This window comes from Cibotium barometz, chromosome 6 (assembly GCF_041138505.1).
Source record: "Cibotium barometz isolate CiBa-2024 chromosome 6, ASM4113850v1, whole genome shotgun sequence".
Taxonomy (NCBI): domain Eukaryota; kingdom Viridiplantae; phylum Streptophyta; class Polypodiopsida; order Cyatheales; family Cibotiaceae; genus Cibotium; species Cibotium barometz.
In genome coordinates this window covers 2278541-2303146 of record NC_141051.1, presented here as the reverse complement: position 1 = coordinate 2303146, position 24606 = coordinate 2278541, and the positions used below count along the sequence as shown (strand labels likewise).

The 24606-nt window shown below is 44.0% G+C and overlaps 1 protein-coding gene across 4 annotated transcripts in view; it reads left to right on the top strand.

Annotated features, from left to right (window-relative positions):
• The window catches only part of TOR (target of rapamycin), a 167707-nt gene that overhangs the window by 41300 nt on the left and 101801 nt on the right, over positions 1–24606 (top strand). For all 4 annotated transcript variants that reach the window (XM_086799123.1, XM_086799124.1, XM_086799122.1 and 1 more), the window contains exons 24-32: positions 13927–13979; positions 14085–14208; positions 14317–14517; positions 14610–14762; positions 14848–15000; positions 15154–15225; positions 15309–15443; positions 15533–15594; positions 17978–18075. In XM_086799123.1, coding sequence (XP_086655249.1) covers positions 13927–13979; positions 14085–14208; positions 14317–14517; positions 14610–14762; positions 14848–15000; positions 15154–15225; positions 15309–15443; positions 15533–15594; positions 17978–18075 — 1051 coding nt within the window. The remainder of the gene's footprint in view (positions 1–13926; positions 13980–14084; positions 14209–14316; positions 14518–14609; positions 14763–14847; positions 15001–15153; positions 15226–15308; positions 15444–15532; positions 15595–17977; positions 18076–24606) is intronic.

The window sequence follows — 24606 nt, the reverse complement described above, 5'->3', positions numbered from 1 at the left end:
GCCCGTCAATCTCGGGCGTGGAGGTAGTGCTCTTTGGTATCCCTGTGACTCGGATGTTGAGGCGCCGGATCCGTCGCATTTTCTCTTCATCAAGAGTAGACTGCATCATGTGTACATCTTCTTGTACCTCCTTCTTGATGTTCTTCTTCATCACTTGTACATCTTCTTGCATCTCCTTTTTGATGTTCTTCTTCATCACTTCTAGATAACACACACACACAAGAGAGAGAGTTGTTGCACAGCACAAAAATGAGTGTATTATTCCACCATGTACAATACTGGCTCCAAGGCCCTATCTTATGTTTGATGGGGAGAAAACCAGAATTAGGGTTTAGAGTTCATTCATGGGAGACATACACAGAGAAGCAAGGGAGAGAGAGAGAGAGAGTTGTGGGGATAAGTCAACTCATGAGGCATGAGTGTGTGACTCCCCTATCACACATGTATATTGCACTAGTACACATAGTGCACTTAGTACATTAAAAGTACTAAGTGTACTATGTACTATAACTTATGGGCTTGTACACACTATAAGGGTGGGCATAACGCCTTTACCCCAACAACCTCCCACTTAAAGGCAAAGTGCCCTTAAATGAAGGAAAAGAAAAAATCAGCATGTACATGATAATATACAAGGCCATATCAAGGCTGAAAATGGCCTCATCCAATGCCCATCAAGTGTCTGCAATGAGCAAACCGCTCCGTAGGCAAACTCTTCGTCAACAGATCAGCCGGGTTGTCATCCGTATGAATCTTAACAAGCTGAATTTGCTTGTTCTCTATCACCTCTCTGATGAAGTGATACTTCACATCCACATGCTTCGTCTTTGCATGAAAGACAGGGTTCTTTGCCAACTGAATGGCACTCTGACTGTCACAATGCAACAATGGAATATCCCCTGTATAACCCAAATCAACCACTAACCGAGATAGCCATAATGCCTCCTTGCAAGCCTCTGTGGCTGCAATATACTCGGCCTCTGTAGTAGATAAGGCAGTGCACTTCTGCATCCTGGATATCCATGACACAGCACCTCCTGTGAATGTAAATACATAACCGGTAGTAGACTTCCGGTTATCTGGATGACCGGCATAATCCGAATCCGTGTAACCATGCACTAATGCATCCTGTTTGCCAAAGCAAATGCACAAATCCTGTGTGCCCTTCAGGTATCTCATGACACCTTTCATTGCTTCCCAATGCTTCTTGCCAGGGTTGGCCATGTATCTAGAAACCACTCCCACTGCAAATGCAATGTCCGGCCTAGTGGCAACCATGGCATACATGAGACTGCCACAAGCTGAAGCATACGGAATCTTGGCCATATCAGCCCTGTCTCTATCCGACTGTGGGCTGTCCATAGCACTGAGTTTCACATATGGAGGCAAAGGAGTACTAGCTTTCTTCCCCCCGTCCATATTGAACCTCTGCAAGACTTTGCCAATGTATTCCTTCTGAGACAAATACAACACATGCTGATTTCTGTCCCAAAGTATCCGCATACCCAAGATGTGATTTGCATCACCCAAATCCTTCATATCAAAGGTTTGATGCAGCCTCTGCTTCAAGGCATCCATCTCTTTACGAGATTTCCCGGCAATCAACATATCATCAACATACAAAATGAGAATCAAGAGACTGCCATCCAAAGCTTTCTTGTTGTACAGGCAGTGATCTATGTCACTTCTCCTGAATTTCTGAGATTTCATGAATGTATCAAATTTATGATACCATTCTCTTGGTGCCTGTTTGAGCCCATAAAGACTCTTTTTCAGCTTGCATACAAGCTTCTCCTTTCCACTCACTGCATAACCCTCTGGCTGCTGCATATATATCTCCTCATGGAGATCACCGTGAAGAAAAGCAGTCTTCACATCCATCTGAATCAAGTCCAGATCATCATGCGCAACCAAAGCCAACACAGCTCTAAGTGTGGTCATTTTGACCACTGGAGAGAAGATCTCCTCAAAGTCCACACCATATTCCTGCTTGAAGCCCTTAGCCACTAACCTGGCTTTGTATCTTGGCTTAGCATCTGATGCAACTTTGAGCCTGTATACCCACTTGCATGGCAAAACCTTCTTGCCTGCAGGCAAAGGCACCAACTTCCAAGTTCCATTTTTATGCAGAGAATCCATCTCTGACTTCATGGCACGCTCCCATAGAGCTTTGTCTGCCCTCTGTAAAGCCTCTTTATAACATGAGGGCTCCCCACAGTCAGTGAGCATCAAGTAGTCAACCCCTGGAACAAACCTGTCAGGGGCTCTGGAGGGTCTAGTGGACCTCCGTACCCAATGACCATCATTTGCAGGTTGCTGTCCAGCCTGCATATCACCCATTGGTGGCTCCTGTTCCATGCCATAAGGCTGAAATATCATGCCCGGTATCTCCTCCAACTGTGGTATATCCATAGGGATATCTTCTGCCATCTCTGGCTGTCCATTTGGACCATTTTCAGCACCATTTAAGGGCTGGTTTTCCTGCTGTAATGGCTGATTTACAGCCCTTTGTTGTTGTCCATGATGTCCATCATCATCAAAGATGACTCTGCCAGGCTCCTGTTGCCTTGCAGGCTCCTTATACATGCATGTTTCATCAAAAATGACATCATTGCTGCGTATGATCTTTCTATTCATGGGATCCCAAAGTCTATACCCCATTTCACCTCTGTCACCATATCCTAGGAATATGCATTTGTGAGACTTGGGATCAAGTTTGGTGCGCATTTCCCTGCGTATGTGCACGTACGCAACGCAACCAAACACTCTCAAGTGCTTGTATGACGGAGGCTTCCCTGTCCATACTTCTTCCGGCACTTTCCCACCAAGCCTCGTGTTAGGTGACCTGTTTATAAGGTGAACGGCTGTCATAACAGCTTCAGCCCAAAAACCATGAGGTAATGCAGCATGTGACAACATAGAACGCACCTTCTCCTGAATGGTCCTGTTCATCCTCTCTGCTGTCCCGTTTTGTGGAGGATCATAAGGAGTAGAGAGCTCCCTCTTGATGCCTTTAGCATCACAAAAGTCCTGAAACTGTTTGGACATGTACTCTCCACCATTGTCGGAACGCAAAGCCTTCAGTGTTTTGCCAGTTTGATTCTCAACAAGAGCAACAAACTTCTCAAACACTGAGAATGTATCACTCTTCAAACGAAGAGGATAGACCCACACCTTACGTGTGGCATCATCAATGAAAGACACAAAATATTTTGCCCCTCCCAAAGAAAGCTGAGGCATCTCACATACATCTGTATGCACAAGCTTTAACTGAGCATCTTTCAATCCAAGAGCTTTCTTGTGGGGGCACTGTAGTTGCCTACCATATATACAATGCTCACAAAACTGAAAACTTGAAAACTTGAGAGAAGGCAAGTAACCCAAACGAGACAATTGCTCCATTCCCTTGACACTCATGTGTCCCAACCGGCTATGCCACATAGAAATTTCCGGCAGCTCGGTTGCATTTACATTAGCATGGTGACAAACACCTGCATGCATGAAGTAAAGAGTGTCCACCTTAGAGCCTCTGGCAACAACCAGTGAGCCCTTACTAATTTTCCACTTTCCACTACCAAATGTGGTAACATAATCAGCATCATCAAGCTGTCCAGTAGAAAGCAGATTCTTCTTGATCTCAGGCACATGCCTGACATCATGGAGCATAAGCTGTGAGCCATCTGAAAACACAAGCCTCACATCACCTCTGCCAAGAATCTTGCATGCATGGTTATCACCCAAATAAACCACTCCTTCATTGCCAGCAGTATACCTGACAAACAAGTCTCTGCAACCTGTGACATGAAAGGAGGCACCTGAATCAATGATCCATGAGTGCATACCATGACCACCTGTAAGAAGTGAATGGGCATCAAGTGAAGACGTAAAGAGGACCTCATCCTCACTGCCACCTGCATGTGACACATTGATTTCTTCAATCTTGACTCCACTTTTGCCCTTTGGCTTTACATCTTTGGCTTCATCCTTCTCTTTGTCTTTGCCTTTTCCCTTTTCCTTTTGATCATTTTTCCATTTGTAGCATTGCTTTTTAATGTGTCCCTTTTTGCCACAATAATGGCATTCCAAATCCTTTTTGGAGCGAGACTTGCTCCTTCCCCTTTCTTGGCTTTTCCCCCTTTGTTGGGATCTCCCACGTGCATTCATTGCATTGGACTTTCCAACAGAGTTGTTTTTCCTGTTCATCTCTTCTTGAAGAAGAGCACCCTCAACATCTGCATATGACAGCATAGCATTCGAATTGCTAGTGGCTGTCCTAAATGTGTCCTAACTCTCTGGCAAAGTGCATAACAAAAAAGTGGCTTTGAACTCATCGTCCATTGCCAATTTTTGATTAATGACCTGGCTGACAATACCATTAAACTCATTTAGATGGGCTGTCATAGAAGCCCCTTCCTTCATCTGAAGGCCTATGAGTTTCTTCAACCAATACACTTTGCTTGAGGCACTTTGTTGGGCATACAAGTCCTGCAATCTCTGCCACATTCCCCAAGCTGTCTTCTCTTCACGAATGCTGAAAAGTAATGAGTCTGACACAGACAACATGATAGTAGATCTTGCCAGCTCATCCATATCTTCCCACTCTTCAGCTGTAAGAGAAGCGGGCATCACACCCCTTTCTTTGATAGGCTTGTGCTGCTTTTTCTGGAGCAACACATTGTAGCACTGGGTTTGCCAAATATCATAATTCTGCGAGCCTTCAAGCTTCTTGATGTGAAGCAATGAAGAGCTCTCACCTGTGGTTGCCATAGCAATATGCAACCTTTAATGCCTGACTCCCTGCAAATGTGCAAACACCAAAATCTGGTTGCTGCAGATTTTGGACAGCACCTTGAATGTGCTCTTTTGCCCTTCCAAAGTACTGTACAGCAGTACTAAGCGCTCACTAATGATGTACCAAACCTGTACCGGCAATTTCAGCAGCTGAAATTGAACCTTTTGGTCACTCAAAACAATGTACAGCCATGCCAAAACTTGCACAAAGCTGTGCCAAATCTGTACCAGCAGGTACAATAGCAATAAATGCTCTCCTGGCTGTCCAAATGAGTGAAAATCAGACTTTTACAGTTTCGTACACTGCATACAACAGTCCCGAACAGAAATTGGGCAAAAGCCCCTTGATTGCAAGCTGATTTTTGAGGATTCAAGGCATAAATGTCTTGTCTGCTGCTTTGCCAAGCTCAACAAGCATACAAACTTGAAAAGCCCCTTGATTTGAGATCAATTTCTGATCATGCATGGTACATTGACGCACATGAAGGCATCCAGAGTGTTCACGATGCTTCCCCCTGGCCACATATACATCAAATACATGAAAGCCCCTTGATTCACAGGCACATTGAGTGCTTGTAAGGCATCAGCACATTATCCACAGCATCAAATGCGATTGCCTGCATGCAAATCAACTCAATCGGCACAAAAGCCCCTTGATTTGCACTGCAATTTGCTGCAATTTTGCCCAAATGTGCGATTTTTCACATCATACAGCATGTATGAGTGCTTAATTGCACAATTACATCAAAAGCCCCAAATTTCGACATCCAATTTCCTGCAAATTGACCCTGATTGTGACCAATGTCACCCAATTTTACCAATTTTGCTCAAAAATTGAGCAATTGGGCACCTGTACCTGCTCAATTGCTTGAATTGATAAGAAATTCGCAAAATTGAAGCAAAAATACCTCTGAAATTTTTGATTTTTCTGAGTTTCTTGATTTGCAGACTGAGATGGAGGCGGTGGTGGCGGCGACTTCGGCGCTGGGCAGCTTCTGGAGCAGCTGGGCAGCCTCGTGTGCTGGCTGTGGGCAGCTTGGGCAGCCACGTGGGCTGGCTGCGTGGATTATCCTGGGCAGCCCGGTTGGGTAGCCCTTGTTGCACTTGTTGGGCTGCGTGGGTTGTTCGAAGGCGTCGATTGCTTCAGCCACCAATTCCCAAGCGAGCGAAAGGGCCCCCTGCGGTTGTTGTGTGTGTCGCCGGTTGTGATATGCAGCCTTCTCCGCCTGCGTATACACACCCGCGTATACCAATGATGCTTTTACACACCCGCTTACAAGCTCGTATCCAGCTTCGCCTTCGCTTAACGCCCGCCTGTGCTCCACGCTCGACGCCTACACGATTGTGTTGCTTTCGCCTAGCGCATCTACGCCCAGCGCTCGCTCACGCTTGAAGTCGACGCTTTGTGTTAAAGCTCGCCACCTTGTGCTTCGCTTTGCTGCTGCCTTCGTTCACGCTGAAGTGCCTTCTACACGCCTGAAGTTGCTGCCTGTTGTACTGCCTTGCTGCGCCTGACTCCTTGCTACCATCAAGGAGAAGAGGAAGGGAGGGATCACTAAGGGCTCTGATACCAGTTGATGGGGAGAAAACCAGAATTAGGGTTTAGAGTTCATTCATGGGAGACATACACAGAGAAGCAAGGGAGAGAGAGAGAGAGAGTTGTGGGGATAAGTCAACTCATGAGGCATGAGTGTGCGACTCCCCTATCACACATGTATATTGCACTAGTACACATAGTGCACTTAGTACATTAAAAGTACTAAGTGTACTATGTACTATAACTTATGGGCTTGTACACACTATAAGGGTGGGCATAACGCCTTTACCCCAACAATGTTCTCTTAATAAGAGGGTGCTCACACCTAATGTTCACACACCATTGGACACTTAATAGACTGCGAAATATCCAACAGATATCTCTCCTTATGAGTGTCGTAGCAAAACCTCTTGGATCAATGGACCATGGAGTTTCATTGCAATTCCATACAACCATGTGAGTTTTGTCTATGGTCTCACGGACCCCGTGCCGTCTCATGGGGCGTTTGTCTGTGATTATGACCCTACCTTGGCAGTAAATCGATGGCTTCCATATAGCCATGTGAATTTTGTCTACGGTCTCACAGACCCTACATTGTCACGCATGGCATTTGTATGTGATTATGACCCTACCCTCCTGGTAGACCGCTGACTTCCTTGCTCGGCGGACTTCCATGACTTGGACCATTCGAGCTTTTCTGTGCTCCACTTCCAAGGGTATGACGTCATCTCCTTAGTATATCCTGGTAACTTTGAGAGCTACTCTTTATTACCGTGCGGATACCTCAATAACTAATAAGTGTCCCCAAGGTTACTTATATAGCAATAACTTGGCTATTATGAGCCCTTGCTTTATTTATAAGCTTTCTTGCTTTATTTAGCCCTAGGCTATTAATTATAAGCTCTTAGCGAATCTAGACCTTATCTTGCTAGCGCACCACTTGTGAAGGTCTCCACGTCCGAGCTAAGCCCTAACCCTAACTTGGGTTAGTCCATGTCCCTAGCCTTAACATTGGGCCTATCGAGATGTAACATACTTTTCTCCTTCTGTACAATTCACTTCCTCGTGAATGCATAAGGAGACAAGCCTATGTAAGCGAATCCTAGGATCCGGACATTCGTACATCGCTTCTACTCAAGTGTAGTGCCTCTTACCTAGGCCAGTGTAACACTCTATCTGTAGACCTTGCTACAAAGATCCAATTTCTTACTGTCAATCTAACTCTCATTCAAGAGCTGAATCCCAATAGGACATCCAGTCTTAAAGTGCAACAAGCTCTATCGTAATAACCCTAGCATAAACTCACATCACAACTCAAATGTCATACCAAATGACATCCTGTTAGTTGTTGGCAAACACTAGTCCTCTTGATGCACAAACCAAGACCTAGTGCCATATACTTCGAGTACAATATTCCAACCACAAGATCTCCCATGTCTAATCCTCATCTAAGATTGAATAGAGATTTTGTTTTCACATAGAACAATGGATACCCACGTCTACTTTAGGGTAAGCATACCACTCTCCAACAATTTTTGCCTATGACCCACGTTCTCGAACAGCTTGAAGGCAACGTACGATTTGCAACAACTTTTATCCCACCAAATTGGAATGGACTTATTGTTATCCAAGGTCCATGCCATCCATTGAATAGAGACCGTGAAGGACAATGTTTATAACATATTGCACCTCTAACATGTCCATCGGTTACACCCCACGAAGAAGTGGAAAGTCCATATGACTCCAAAGTCATGGAATCAAAATAACCCTATGGAACTCCGTGCACTTTGGAGTTATCTCTGACCATTGTGGGATCCAACTACACATACTTCACGAAGTTAGTATATTGAACGGTCCAATCATCAATTGGTCTAGATCTTCAGTCTAAGATGGAGAAGCCTTCTCATCTCTCTCATGTACAATTCTGAGAATGCCTGATGTATCAATATGCATCAATAGCATTTAGCCATCACGAGAGAGTGTGTGATTGTCAAAATAATGGAGAGTGCACAACGAAAGTAATAGTTGATGGCAAGATAGAGCCAACATATATGAGAGAGAGAGCAAGAACACAAGATGTCTAGAAAGCTTCTATATTACCTTCTATTTCAGCCACTCCAAAGTTGGCTTGACCTTCACCTTATGAATGTCTTGATTGTGTTGTGTTGTGTTACAAAAAGTCAAGCCTCTTGTCCTTTATATAAGGTTTACTAAGGGCTAGGGTTGGGCCAACCCTAGATCCCTTTTCCACCCACATGCCCACTTTATTTGGGGTGTGTTCACACTTACATGACCTCTTTCTCTCACCCTTTATCACTTGTATATCATATATTTGAACACCCCCTCTCAATGCCACCATGGGACAATGCCAAACATGGAGCAAGGTGAGCATTGGACATACAAGAACAAAATGACCCCCTCTCAACCATAGGATAGATGACAAGGTAGGTAGCATTTATAAATTAGGCTTTTTCAAAAGTGATGAGTTATAGAGAAATGTGGTTCACTCCCAATTCTAGTAAACATGCTTCACTCCTCTACTAGAAGAGTTGCTTATCATTTGAGGAACTTCCAAAATTCCCCTCAACCTTAGTAACATCTTTGGTACCATCTCTTCCATAGTGGTTTCGTGAACCACCCTCTTTGATCTTCGCTTTGATGAAACCATCTTTTTGCAAAAGACAATCTTCAAGTTGGATTTGGATGTACCATTCTTCATTACATTGGCTTCATTGGTTGCATCTTCGTGCTTCTCCAATCCTTTCTCATGGTAGACACGTTTCATGCGTACATGTCTCCTTCCAATCATGCTAGCTTCCTTAGTCGAGCTGCCACATAGACTAACACAAGGCTGCCACCCATGTTTCAATAGTTTATGCATGTGCTTCTCAATATGCTTCTTGCTTCCACCTTCCACTTCATCATGATGCTTAAATACATACACCGATGTGGACATTGATTTAGGAGAGATCTTACCACTTGTTTATCAACACAAGGGCAGTGTCTAACTCCATTACAGTATGGTAGATGACTTCCATGTATATGAGTTCATCAAATAAATTTAGATCGGATTTCATGCTTGATGCGTCGATGTGCATGCCTTGCACTTTCCAAACGGGAAAGGCAAAAATAATAATTTCTTCCTCCGCTTGCCTTGAGCTTGAAAGAAATGAGAAAAAACCTTTGTGTGCTCGGAAAACCTTAGAGCAAAAGAAAAAAAAAAAGCCTTGTAGAAAGGTTGAAAAATGGAGAGAACTTGGAAAAGGTTTCAAAAAGCTTACTAGAGAGTTGGTCTTTTATTTTCTTAAAAAAAAAAACCTTTGATGAAAAAAAAACAAATGTTTTTAAACCTTATGAAAAAATGCGTTTTTTTCCTCCTTTAAAAAACGCTCGGTGTGTGTTGTGCTGTTGTCGCTTGCTATGTGCTACGTTTTGCTCATTGATGTCGGCTACTAAAGCTTGCGTTTGTTGAGGCTCGACTTGCTGTTGTAGTAGAGGATGGAGTCGACGCTTGCTACAAGAAGCAGCCGGACGGCAGCGTTTTTTTTTGATGTTGCGTTTTTTTTGGGTGAAAAAAATGCACGTTGTGCATTGCTTCAATGATGCGCGATTTGCAGCCGCTTTTGCTTGTTGATGTGGCTAGCTTGTGTTGTCGCCAAGCTAACCACCCAGGCACAAGGCGACAGGCGCACCAGTCCGGTCAACGGATTGTGACGGAACCTTTGGACGGACGGCAACGGAGTAGTGACGGACGGACGACGGCGACCGAATTGCTAGGCTGCGTTTTTTGATGACTTGCTTTTGATGCGCCAAAAAGATGAAGTTTCTCCTTTGTAAGAGGACATGCCAAACACAACAAATCTTCCACACCTTCAACTGATCAAAATAGCTTCTTTGGACGGCTCCAAAGCTTTCGAAGAGGATCATTGACGGAAAAAGCTGACGTAAAAAAACCAAAAAATTATCAATTTGCTTGTGTTGTTTTTTCCAATATTCTCTTCCGGCTTTCTTGATTTGTTGGCTTGCTTCACTTGCTGAAGATCTTGAATTTGATGAAGAGAATCTCCTCTTTGATGAAGCTCTTTTGTTGCTTTCCTTCTTGATGCCTTCTTTCTTCTCACCACCTTCTTGCTTCTCACCTTCTTCTACCACCGTCCTTGATGAGGATGTGAATGGCTTATGATAGTGAGAGAGAAAGAAAAGGGGATTGAAGGGGAACTTAGCCTTTGCAAGGCTCTGACACCATGTCAAAATAATGGGGAGTATGCACAACGGAAGTAATAGTTGATGACAAGATAGAGCAACATATACGAGAGAGAGAGCAAGAACACAAGATGCATAGAAAGCTTCTATATTACCTTCTATTTCAGCCACTCCAAAGTTGGCTTGACCTTCACCTTATGAATGTCTTGATTGTGTTGTGTTGTGTTACAAAAAGTGAAGCCTCCTGCCCTTTATATAGGGTTCACCAAGGGCTAGGGTTGGGTCAACCCTAGATCCCTTTTCCACCCACATGCCCACTTTATTTGGGGTGTGTTCACACCTACATGATCTCTTTCTCTCACCCTTTATCACTTGTACATCATATATTTTAACAGTGATGAATTATAAAACTTGTCACTCTATGAGTGACATACCAATGCTCAGACAACCAAGTAAGTCCCTTATCTTTTTGTCACTCACAAACTGTCACTGCTCCTCATAGTTACCATAGGTCAACTATGTCAAAGTATAGCGTCCGAGACTAGAAACCTGCAAAGCCTCGGGAGACTCTACATGGCAATATACTTTGGCATCCCATACAAGGAGAGAAGACCCCACATAAAACCCACGTTAAGCATGATCATAGGTGGAATGACTAACTTTTCCACCTACAACCCAGCCTTGAAGCAACCGAATTCCTCTCTGAACACCAAGGCCAAACCTTAGGTCAACTTGAGGGTCAATCTAATCCATGTAAAGTCAAGAATGAAAGATACTATTGTGTTCACACCCCAATCCTTCTGCCTGGCTTTCGTAGCCAACTCTATTGGTTCACTATAAGAGTTGGACCAATAGAGTTAGCTACGGAAGCCATGCAGAAGGATTGGGGTGTGACGGCACGAGGTTCGTAATCACTATCTATTTGACTAGTGGGCTTGTTATTGTTATTTTTCACAATTGGTGAAAGTGGGTCTTAGCCTAGACCAAGATTCCGACCATGGACTTGGTAGATATGAGTGAGCCTTAGCCTCGGGCTCGAGTGTGGTTTGCAAACTTACGGTTGGGAGATCTTGGAGGGATCTTATAGTTGGTATCAGAGCAACCCTAATCACGGAAGCAGAGAAAGCCAGATTTGTGTGTTTTTTCCCAAGTCTTGCACGTGTGTCGAATCCAAGGTATTTCTCTTTGCACTACAACTGCGTTTTGATCTCAATGAAAGTTTTTTTTTTCTGAGAATATCTCAATGAAAGTTATGTTGTTTTTTTTGAATTTTGTGTCACGCATGTTGCATGGTGTGGTCCTGTGTGTATAGGTCAATAGAGAGAAGGCTGCATGTGAGAGAGTCGTATGCAAAAGATGTGTGCAATCATGAGGCTTAGTCGCATGAGTTGTGTGCAAGCGGCCCAAGTGGCAAGGCTTATGTGGGTGTGCATAGTTGTAACATGCAGTGGAAGTATTTGTAATTAAGGATCCTGTCACACAAGTCTCACACCGCCTTCTGTATCATGAGTTTCGCTAGTTTAGCAATTCACTTTTATGACTTCAAACTTTCAAATATTTAGAGAGAGAGATAGAAACTGCACACTAGATTGGGTCCCGAATTACCCATTGAAGATCTCCCTATTCCGTTACTGGAATAGAATTTGCTTTTTTACTTTGGAGAGAATGACTTTGGATTGACAATAAGCCAAACGCAAGATCTCGGAGGACCAAGAGTCGGGCTGAACTGCATACGGCTGTAGAAGCACCAATAATGACCGATCTCGAGCCTATGCACTCTTCCCAATGGAATGAGGGAAGGCTGCAAATCTGAGGCTGAGGTATGGAGTGTTTGGGACTGTTCTAAGCTATGTATGAATGCTGAAAATGAATGTATGCATACGTTCCATCTATCTGCTTTTTGTTGTTGCTTTCTTACCTTCACCCAAGGGCTGTAGCAAAGGCTGATGCTATGCAATGTTGAAAACGTAAGGCTGAGGATGCTGTGTTGTTGGCCGGCTGATGGATGTGCTGAAAATGCAAGGCTGAGGGAACCCTGATGCTGGCCGGCTGCTGGATCTGCTGCGTTTTGATGATATGCTCCTAGATGACCAAGTGTTGGTGCCCTAGAATGCTGATGGCTGAAACACTTGGTGTTGGATGCTAGATGAGTGCTAAAGCAAAGCTATTTATACTTATCTAAGGGCTGGTCGGTTGGCTCCCTAGAGCTACAGGAATGGTTTATGATAAATAATGATATTAAATGCTGTAAAATATGGGAAAATGCCAGATAAATGTTAATAAATATCCTAAAAATACCAAATGCTATTTCAAGGCTTCTGCAACGGTCTATGTGCAATGGATGAATGATTTTTATATGCAGAGTGCTTTCTAATGCAAACCCTAAGGTTTCTACTGACTCTACATGCATAAATGATTATCTCCGAGTGGGTTAAGGGACTTGACTGACTGACTAACACAATATGGCAGAGGAATGACCTACGTAGCCCGTGCTTGACATATCCTGGACTCAGGATTACAGGGGTCATGACGTACGACAAATATCATCCTAAAGGGTACTAATACTGTACAATGTTGCATTGATGATGATGAGCCATCTTGTCATGTTGCACTGATGATGATGAGCCATCTTGTCACCGTGCACTACAGTGCAGAGTGCATGTGACGATAGTCAAGGGGAGAGGTGTGTATGAGGCAACTATGAGACCATATGTAGGAGACTCCATCTTTGCCTTGCTACTTCTCCTCTAAGTGAAGGCCATACACATAACCGCCAGTGGCTGATCTGCAATGCAACAAACAGCAGCACCAACCTCTGCAGTATGTCCACGTACAGCCAGCTTCTATGGCGTGCCACGTGGCAGCCAATGAGGGAGAGGAGGTCAGGTCGGTAGAAAGGGGCTAAGACCAGCGCACATATCTAAAAGCACATGCAGATGACCAGTTGAAGCAGAAAAGTGTCCATCATCTCCTTTAGCAAAAAAATGTTTTTTTTGAAAAGCTGTGTGTGTTCTGTAGTTTAACACAGGTATGGCGAACTTTTTGTGGAAAACGTGAGGCTACCACAAAATTGTGCTGCGGTTTGCTTTTCATGGGCACACATGGGCTTTAGTTAAAAAGAGCATACAAACCCTTGTCTTAGCAAAACTTTAAAAAGGGGGCTTGTATGTTTTTCTTGGGGTAAAAATAAAGCATGCATGCTCAGATACTTTTGAATAAAAAACAGTAGCAGCTAAAAAAAGAGGGGTATAGCAAAGCATCTGGATATTCGCCAAAGCATTCTCTTTATGCTTGCCTCTGATCGCTCCTTACTTTGGTGCTGACTCTCCACAATTTGATTCACACCAAATGCTTCTAACTTATTACTGTACTCACAGTGAGTTTGTATCTGGCAGGTCTTTGGACACGTTTCTGCTTTGATGCACTCTCTGAAACAGGTCCTTGATGGGTAGGCTGTATTCTTTGCAAGCTCAGATACTGGTGCAAATCAATTAGTTTTATTATGGCTTTTTAAGATTATTTGACTGAATTACTTGTGCTTGTGTCCCTGTAGGACGGTTGATGAGTTGCGTAAGGATGCAGTCGATGCCATCTGTTCTGTTGCTGTGGCTTTAGGTGCTGATTTTGCGTTCTTCCTACCCTCAGTCCGCAAAATGCTTCAACGTCATAGGTTACAGGTAATTGGTGGAGTGCTTGGTCGTCATAAGAAAACATTATGCTATATTTCTCTAATTTCGTACATTTGTGTTTGGGTCTGAAGTGCTTTTAAACTGACCACTGGACAGCATGCCCAATTTGATGCAATCGAAGGACGATTGAGAAGACAGGAGCCTTTGTTCTTAGATGTCCAAAGCAGTCACTCCACAAATACAAGTGTTGCAAATGGGGATTCTCTTATCCCTGCAAACACTGGCTACTACGGACTTGATTTTGATGATCGATATGATGATGGAATAGATCCATCAAGTCAAGTGAAGCACTTTAAGGTATGGGATGTTGTTGAAATCTGTAATCAGCATAGCGATTGGACAATACTTGTGAGCTCATCAAGGCGCATGTATATTTTGGTGGTGCTAAGGTAAATGATGGGCGGATTAGAGCAGCTTGGGAGGCATCACAAAGAAGTACTAAAGAGGACTGGGCTGAGTGGATGCGACACTTCAGTGTGGAGCTTCTTAAAGAGTCTCCTTCTCCTGCTTTGCGCACTTGTGCTCGCTTAGCCCAACTTCAGGTTTGTTGGCACGATTTAAGGAAAGTTCAGGTTTTTCTAGGATTGAAATTTGAAGCCAAGACATTAATGAGTCTGTTTCTTTCAGCCGTTTGTAGGGAGAGAGCTCTTTGCTGCAGGGTTTGTAAGTTGCTGGGCCCAGCTCAATGAAGCTTATCAACAACAGCTAGTACGGAGCCTTGAGATGGCTTTTTCTTCTCCCAACATTCCTCCTGAGATTCTTGGCACACTTCTAAATCTGGTATTTTGAATCCCTCATTTGACAGTAAGGACCTTGAAAAAACCCATGCATAGGGACTCTGGACCATAAAGGATATTAGTGTCTGATGCCAACAATATAAATAGTGTTGATGACATTTAATACACACTAAAGATGATTTGAAATTTTGTGCAGGCGGAATTCATGGAGCATGACGAAAAACCTCTTCCAATTGACATCAGACTCTTGGGTGCCCTAGCTGAGAAGGTATGCCTTTATGTAAGGTTTTTGGGGCTTTACATTTTTATCAAATGATTCCCTCTTCATGCTTTCTTGCCATGTTTTGGTAGTGCCACGCATATGCAAAGGCTTTGCACTACAAAGAGATGGAATTTGACGGGGCACAATCAAAAAAGATGGAGGGGAACCCGGTCTCGGTGGTTGAAGCATTGATTCACATCAACAATCAGCTGCATCAGCATGAGGTGCCACTCCTTTATGTACTCATTAGCGATTGCTGATTTACAAGGCTTTGGCAATTCTCTTGGATAACTCTTCATGTTATTCTGTGCAGGCTGCAGTGGGCATATTGACCTATGCACAGCAGCATCTTTCTGTTGAGCTCAAAGAATCATGGTAAAGACTAGGAGCTTTAATAAGTGCAGCATTCTTCTATATGTGCATTAATTACATTGTGAGCTTAAGAACACTACAGGAGTATAACAAGGTACTCCAAGTGAAACAAAACGAATTGTGCGAGCGGTGACTGCTCATGAATGGCTCACCTGATGTTGAATGAAAATAATAATGGCTTTATTATCAGGCATGTATGCTAGACTTTTTTGAGCATGCATTGTTTGTGATAGAGATGATGCCGAAAAAGATGGACTTAAGTCTATGCTCAGCCAACTGTGATGATACATACAGTCACAACATATGGGACATTCTATCGACATGGGTACAACATGTTGGATTGGTCATATTTTATGGAATGACATGGTAGCATGCCTCAATCACTTAGATATTTGATTTTCTAGTCATATGTAACTCAAGCTGGGGGCTTACGCTTACACACTCAATCAGTATTGCAAATTAAACAACTATGGATGGCGACAGGCCTTCATAAATAGCATAAAACACAGCTGAATCAATAAATCAAAGCACACCATCAACACCGCAAGTACTTGTGTGTAATCAGGGGGTAAACTTGCATGCAGCCGACAACTGAAGCTAGGCAAATCAGCAGGTATAAAATATCAATCAGCCAAAAACAGTCCGTATGTCAAGCATGGAAGTCTGTACAACTTTTACAGGATGAGTACCGTTCAGTACGAGATCAGCAGCAGGTATGGAACATATATAGTGCTGTACAGACGGATGTTGACTGTATGGAAATGCTGTACAGGCTGTCCAGCAGGTCACTTGTGTATGGACATCAGTACAGCGTTTATACGGAACAGTACAATCTGTATGGCATGTGTATGGATGGTACGAAACATGTGCTGGGCCTGTAACGGTGCTTGGAGAAGTCGAAAACAGCACGAATCTGCCAAGATGCATGCTCCTGCCCTCTTTAATATGTGCCTAGCATATACAAAGCGTGACCAAGTAAAAATAGAGTTCCGAAACATAAATAGAGTGTCTCAATAGGAATATAGTAAAACTGGGTACCCTTGTGAGTCATCCCTTTCACATGCATTTAAAAACCCAGGGCTAGTTTTATAAAATTCTTGGCCTTTTATTTAAATTGTCCACCGTTTTTAAAGAATGTGAACGGGTTGCTATGAAACACACACACGTGTCCTCCTTTAAACCTTGTTCACAGGGCCCTTGTCCCAGGCACCTCCCGGTGGCCTGCAAAAGCGAACCACGAATCCATGTCATCCTACCGGGCACGGCTAATAAAACAAAGTGTGCCCAGCCCTCCGTTCCTGGATAATCCCGTATGTACTGTTCCTGGATAATCCCCTATTCCCCAAATCTTGTACATCATAACCTTTCGGGCGTCTTAGTGCCCTCCAAAGCCCATCCACACAACCTTTCGGGAATCCACATATAAAATTTGAAGAATGTCTAAAATAATGGTGACATCCCCCCGTGCGTGCCAGAAGCAGACTACGGTCACCTATCTTTGAGCTTCAAATCCTCTAATAGCTTGCCACTGCTGTCGTTTCTCCCACGAGAGTGTGACATAAATAAGCACATCTAATCTGTTTTCACCAATCAACACGTCCCCGACACTCACATTAAGAGTGTGACATAAATAAGCACATGTAATCTGTTTTCATCAATCAACATGTCCCCCAGACTCACATTAAGAGACTTCTTTCTCAGCCAAGTACTCCATATTGCATGTAGCTGTGTTAAGCCACCAAGAAATGTAGAAATTACCACCCCACGGATGGATGGTCCATCTCATTAGATGCAAGAAATGAGTGGTTCTCACAAAGGAAGTGTTTGATGTTGTCTACAGCAAGGAACTCAGTCTTTTCTCTTACTGACTGTGCCATATGGCAAGCCTACGCTTACAAACAAACCCAAACATTACCACCGCCCCCCCCCCCCCCCCCCCCCGCAATGTGGCGAACCAGCTCCCCATTGACATCACAAACATGTGCCAAACCATCTACCTTTTAATCGACTGAGCGGGTTACTCAAGGTATTAGAGACGCAAAAAGGGTAAGGGAAAAAATAACGAGGGTCTCTACGATTGGAGCCCTTGCACGCATTCTAGCGAAGCTTGTCAATGAGTCCATTTTCCAGGGGGGGAGATATCACTATACCCATTCACAAGGCCAGGGGATCCAATGAATTCACATATTTACTGCTATTTGACAGGCTTCAAGAAACTAGATCTTGTTATATCTTGTTTTCTCTCTACGTAACTGTTGAATGTATACTCAATTGGAACCATCATTATGAGTGAACAATGTATCATCCTTTCATGTGTGTTTGGTATGATTATGATTTTAGAGCACCGGATCACATGAGAAGTAAAAGGTAATTTGTATGTGTTAAGGTATGAAAAATTGCAGCGATGGGAGGAGGCTTTGCAAGCATATACAACAAAGTCTCTTCAAGCGACAAGTGTGCATGCCATACTGGAGGCAACTTTAGGTTTGACTCTTTCAAGCTCATCGTTTGTTTTTGTTTGACATATTTCACTTAGTTATATAGTAGGTGATGTGCTTTTACTTTTTCTGAGAATGTGAATTTGGTTTATGCTGGATCATGCATAAACAAAGGTAGAGTTCTGTCCTAGTTTTAAAGAACACTTTGATTTTATATCTGATAATGTGCTATAAAGACTTCCATGCATGATGTAGCAGGGCAACATTTGCACATGTTATGTTTGTAGCAAATTTACCATTGATATTGCTGCCCTAGGCAGTAAATTAGATTTGGTTCAATAAAAAGTATCGATGGAAAAGGGAATTAGATGCGAGGCTAGCCATGTCTCGTTGCGTGCATGTGACATCCTCTCCCGCTGAGCTTGATGACGGGAATCGAACTTTCAATGTCTCCTGACTTTGGATGACTATCATCATCCCTTGACTGTAATGGGACTCCAACTTGTTATACTTCCTCTGTAGCAATTTAACTGAAATCCCTGTCATAGTTGTGAATCTGTTGTCCCTTTTGCCTCGGTACCCGTTCCTTAGCACACTGATGATTTTCATTGAAGTTGATCAAGGCACCTACGTGAGACTGCACCTCGTGTTCCCGGAAAGCCACTGAGGTACTCCTTTGAGAACCTAACTTCCGTGGGCTAAATGCCGAGGATTCATCTAATGCATGCCTGACCTTCCTTATGTTTGTTAACTGCCTGTGTTTTCCTTGCTTGGACGTGAACACCCCTTATGACAATGAGAATTCCTCATTTGTAATGGGCGCGTAGCCGAAGCGCACGTATGAGTGGTGGGCTACGATGTCGGAGTAGAGGCACTGATATGGGTGGTGGACACTCATGTGGATCTGTGAAGAAATTTGTGATGGCTTTCTCAGCGGGGTCATGAGGAGGCTGAGCCCATCTCTTAGCGTGCTAGCTCAGCACATCATCCTTGTGTCATCTGAGATCTATCAAGTACATGCCTAGGCATCTCTGATCCTCATCCTATATCAGCTGTACGAGTGGGTTGAACCCCCCCAGAAAAGGTAGTGGAAACTCCCTCGTATCTCATAATAGGCCAGGCAGATTAACAGATAGTGTGCCTCATTCTCTACCTCTTTCACGGTAAATACTGCGCATATCGTCTCCTCCTATGAGATATCCTCGGTTGGGCCGAATTCTACCTTGATGCAGTGGGAGGATACCTTGAGCACTTCGCCAATTCAGATATGCATATCATGCGGCATGTGTATTTGTATGTATCTCGGGATCTCAAAGAATCCATCCTCAGAGTCTAAAGAAGTGGTCTGTGTGGAACTTACATTTCTTACCAATCTTTGACAGGGACACCCACGTCTGATGGATGTGTAGCCGGATGTTACGGTTGATCTCCTTCCATGAGAGATCAAGATATGGGGAAGTCAGGTTGTGCTGAAATCGGGGTTGATGTCACCTTCCTTTCTGTTTTGACATCCAAGGAATCAGGAACAAAGGATAATTCTCAAGGTTTATGTTCCATTGCAGGGAATTGAGTATTCTAGAACTCGAGGGTTGTCCAAGTTGTATCCAAAAGGAGCAACTCTGAGATTGAACAACCATTAATCTTTTGTACAAGAGTCATGGAACTAGCCATCTCATGGAGGCACCATCTATCAGTGAAAGGAAATTGGAATTGAGTATAATGTTAGTCTACCATAGTCACACACTGGCATGTGTAGTTGGACTACATTAGGAATTGGTGTAAAAACCAAGGAATTGTTTGTGCATTCATTTGTTCATTTGATTTATACTTGTGAGCATATCTTTGTATGTGTGCCAAGGGTTGGGGATGCCTGCTGGAAGAAAACCTGCGAATTTCCGTCGAGCTCAGCCCACTGGGGGCCCCTCTCCAGCCGGCGGCGACAGCGCCTCCGCCCGCCAGCGCTCTGTTCGGCCGCGTAGAGCCGCGCTGTCACATCTTCGTCCCGGCCGCCTTTGACGTTCCGTTCCGGCCGCCATTCCCTCTCTGTTCCGCTCCGGCTGCCCTCTCTGTTCTGCTTCGGCCGCCTTCGACATTTCATTCGGGCCGTCCGTCGTCTCCCGTGCGTACCCACCAGCGACTCTAGCGCCGTGCCCAGTAACCGGCTCCCGCCCGTTCCGACTTGCCTGCGGCCTCCGACTCCAGCGCCGTGCTCGCCCTGCGCCTACCGCTTCCGTACGCTATTCGTGCCCAGCGCTCGCCACCGCCTGCATGACACTTGCCTGACACCTGCTCTATGCGCCGCTGTCGCCGCTCCTCCTCGTCGGCTGCTCAGCTGCAACGACTCCTCCGCCTCGTCGGCTGCCCATCCTCACCCTCTGCACGCCTTGGCCAGGCTGCTGGCACGTCAACTCTATTCCCCTGTGTGCTCCCCGACTACCACCTGCTTCACACGTGCTGCCCTTGCCTGAAGGTATTCTCTGTACACATTTTTGGTCAAACACAAATACAAAATTTGCAGCCATTCCAGTGCACGTCATATGCAGATTTTGCAGTGTGCAAGTCAGATTCAAAGGAAAGTTGCAGGTGCAATTTGGGGGATTTCTCAATTTGAGGCAAAATTAAAAAATTGCAATTTGGGGGATTTCTCAATTTGAGGCAAAATTGAAAAATTGCAATTTGGGGGTTTTCAAAATTGAGGTCAAAATCAGCAAATTGAACCTCTTCCATTTGCAGAAATTTGGGGCTGTTGTGAAAATTGGCCTATTAGATGCACATTGAAGCGATTGGAGTGCATAAAAATTGGGGATTTTCAGATTGGAGGATGTAATTGAGCATTACAGCTGTGATTTGTCGCGTATGTATACACATTTGGTGTAATTGGACAATTTGGTGCTGGTTTACACTTGCTTTGATTTGCAGGCATACATTTGCACAGGACATTTGGATGCCTGGCAGTGCACATTGGTGCTTGGTTTGCTTGCAGGTATATTTTGTTGACATGGCACAGAATGCTACAGATGTATTTGGTGTGCTCACCCAGGAGGACAAGCTGGATGCATCTAACTACTCCCTCTGGAGTTTCATGATCCGTAATTTGTTGGTAGCTAAAGGGCTTTGGGGCATCGTGTGTGGTGATGACACACGCCCACTTACCATACAGCCAGCCACACCTCAAAGGGGAGGTGCTCAAAGAGCTCCTGATGTAGAACCTGCTCCCACACAAGAGCAGAAGAGATGGGACTCTAGAGATGCACAGGCCATGTCATTGATAGCCCTTTCAGTGAAAAGGACTATTATTTCGCACATTCGTTCTTGCAAGACATCGAAGCTTGCATGGGACACATTGGAAGCAATGTATCAGGTACGCAACGAGGCAAGAGTTGCCTACTTGAAGAGGCAATTGGATCTTCTTTCTATGGATGAGGGTGACTCCATGGCAGATCATCTCACCAAAGTGAAAGATTTGCAGGAACAATTGCTCAACATTGATGAGGTTATCCCAGACAGATATATATATATATATATATATACACGTGTGTGTGCGTGTGGGGGGGCCGGGTAGGGGGGGTGCGGATTGTGCAAGAGTGTTTCTGTCTAGCCTTCAGTCAGTGAAGAAGTTGTGGCCTCCCCAAACACACATTGATATCAAGGCTCTCTAGCTACAGCATCCACGCTCTCATCAACAAGTCTCTGTAGCCAAAACTTCGACGTAGAGCATCAAGGGTCTCTAAAACCACTCCCATGGCAAGAATGCTAATTGTGTTGTGGCTCATGCCTGCAATGGCCTTTTCTATCTCTCACCACCTTGCAACAGTAGAATCAGGTACTAAAACGTGGCGGATTTAAGTTGGCTTTGTATAGGAAAGCGCATTTAATTATGGCAGTTACGCTTTAGGATTTGTGTATCATTCATTCTATGTTGCTTGCTCTAGGATCCGTGTTGGCTTACCAACTTCCAACGTTGTACGCGAAACCATATGGAAGCTAGAAAATTGCTCTAGGTAAAGTGGCTTTAATTGAGCCGACCTAGCATTCTTTACCGCCTTCCTACTTGGGCCTTCACACCTCTCTCAACCTCTCAATGAGAGGAGGTGGTGATCCCGTCACTTTTGAAGAGCTCGTGGGTTTACTCTTGCAGGAAGAGCAAACTTATCGAGCAACGGTGGTGGAGACAAGGCATTTACAGCCAAGGATAAGGGTAAAGCAAAGAGCTTTAGGCATGGGGGACAACAATCTAGCAAGGCTGGTCATGGACAGCCCTCTTCTGGTGGTGAAAAGTCTGACAAAGGGGATGCAAACAAGCCGAAAAAGAAGGGCAAATGTCACTACTGCCATAAGCCTGGACACTACATCAGTGAATGTAGGAAGCGGATTGCAAAAGAGAGAAGGAAAGAAGTAGGCAATGCAGTAGCAGACTCTTCTGATGACAAAGCACAGCAATCAGCTAATGTAATCCAGGAAGAGTACACACTTTTTTGGTCACATGCACTAGTGGCACACCAAGTGCTTTAAACACTGATATGTCTTGCATTGCATGTGACAGACAGAATGCATCATGGTATTTTAATAGTGGTGCTTCGAGCCACATCACTTCATGCAAAGATGTATTTCAGCACTTGGTTTATGCTTCAAATGGCTGCACTGTATCATGTGCAGATCATACCACTTATCCAGTAAAGGGAATTGGCAATGTCATACTTATTGCAACCAATGGTGCCAATATATATATGAAAAATGTATTGTATGTTCTAGGGATAAAGAAAAATCTGCTCTCCGTCTCAACCATAAACGACCAAGGTTTAAAGGTTGAATTTGAAGATGGGAAGTGTTTGGTAAAAGACCCATCAAAGGGTTATGAAAGTCACTTCTGGAACACGATACAAAGGTTGTATAAGCTGGACAGCTATGACAAGCGTACTTATGATGCAAATACAGTGGCTGCCCACACTCCTGCTATGCATGATGCAGAGCTATGGCATGCTCGTTTTGGGCATGTAAATTTTCAGAGTTTGATGCTTTTGCAGAAGCATCATATGGTTGATAATATGCCGCCTCTTGAGTCTCCACCAAGACATGTATGTGAGGGGTGTATTTTGGGAAAGATGCATCGAAAACCATCCCTAAGGATGGAGCTGTTAGAGCTGAAAGTAAATTACAGCTCATACATAGTGATGTCTGTGGTCCAATGCGGACACCATCCATAGGGGGGCATCTTTACTTCGTTACATTCATTGATGACTACTCCAGGTTTGCTTGGGGTTACCCCTTGAAAGAGAAAGCAGATGTGTTTACATGCTTTCGACACTTTGTAGCAATGGCTGAAAATATGTGTGGATGTAAAGTCCAAACACTCCGCTCAGATAGAGGTGGAGAATACATGTCAAATGCACTCATGGATTATATGCTTCAAAAGGGCATCAAACACCAATGTTCTTTGCCTTATACACCGCAGTAGAATGGTGTAGCTGAAAGGAAAAATAGATCTCTCATGGAGATGGCAAGATGCATGGTGAAAGCACAGAAATTGCCTCACAAATTTTGGATGGAAGCATAATGTGTGCAACTCATGTGTTGAACAGGTGTCTAACAACCATAACACCATTTGAGGCTTGGCATAGCCGAAAGCCAACAGTGGATTATATGCGTACATTTGGATGTTTGGCATATGCACATGTGCCAGAACAACTACGAACAAAGCTAGATGACAAAGCAATTAAATGCATTTTTGTGGGCTACAGCAATGAGAGCAAAGGATACCGTCTTTATAATCCAACTACACGAAGGATTTTCGTAAGTAGAGATGTGGTATTTGCTGAAAATTCAGAACAGCCCATGGACAGCTTTTATAAAAGCAATGATACAGGCATACAGGACATGTTTGATGGACTTTTACCCATTGCAATTAGGGGGGATTCAGATCAGCCAGCCCCAACACAACAAAATCCTCATGTAGAACATGTGGAACAGCTAGCCATTCAGCCCCCTTCTATGGAAGAAGTGGAAGATCTTGTCAGGGAAGAGCAAACAGCCATAGACACAGCCAAGTCAGTGCCAAGATGGTTGCTGAAAACTTTGCAAGAAAGCAAACTTGCAGCTCCACTCACAGGTAGAACAAGGGCTAGTTCCAGCCATGCTTTGAATATACATCGTGGGGAGTCTGCATTAGCAATGGGTGGTCTCTTTGATTCAGAAGAACCTTCTTCTTATGAAGAAGCACATGAGAATGAGCATTGGTTGCAAGCTATGCAAGCTGAAATTTCTTCTATCATGAAGAACAATACATGGGATCTTGTGGAATTGCCTAAAGGCAAAGGATGGATAGTGCATCAATTGGACATCAAAAGTGCATTCTTAGATGGGGATTTACAGGAGGAAGTATATGTAAATTAGTCCATTGGTTTTGTAGTTCTTGGCGAGGAACATAAAGTATGCAGGTTACACAAAGCATTGTATGGGTTAAAGCAAGCTCCAAGAGCTTGGTATGATAAGATACATGCTCATCTAACCAGCCAAGGTTATGAGAATAGTTCAGCTGAAAGCATATTGTATGTGAAGAAAACCGATCCCGATATTCTTA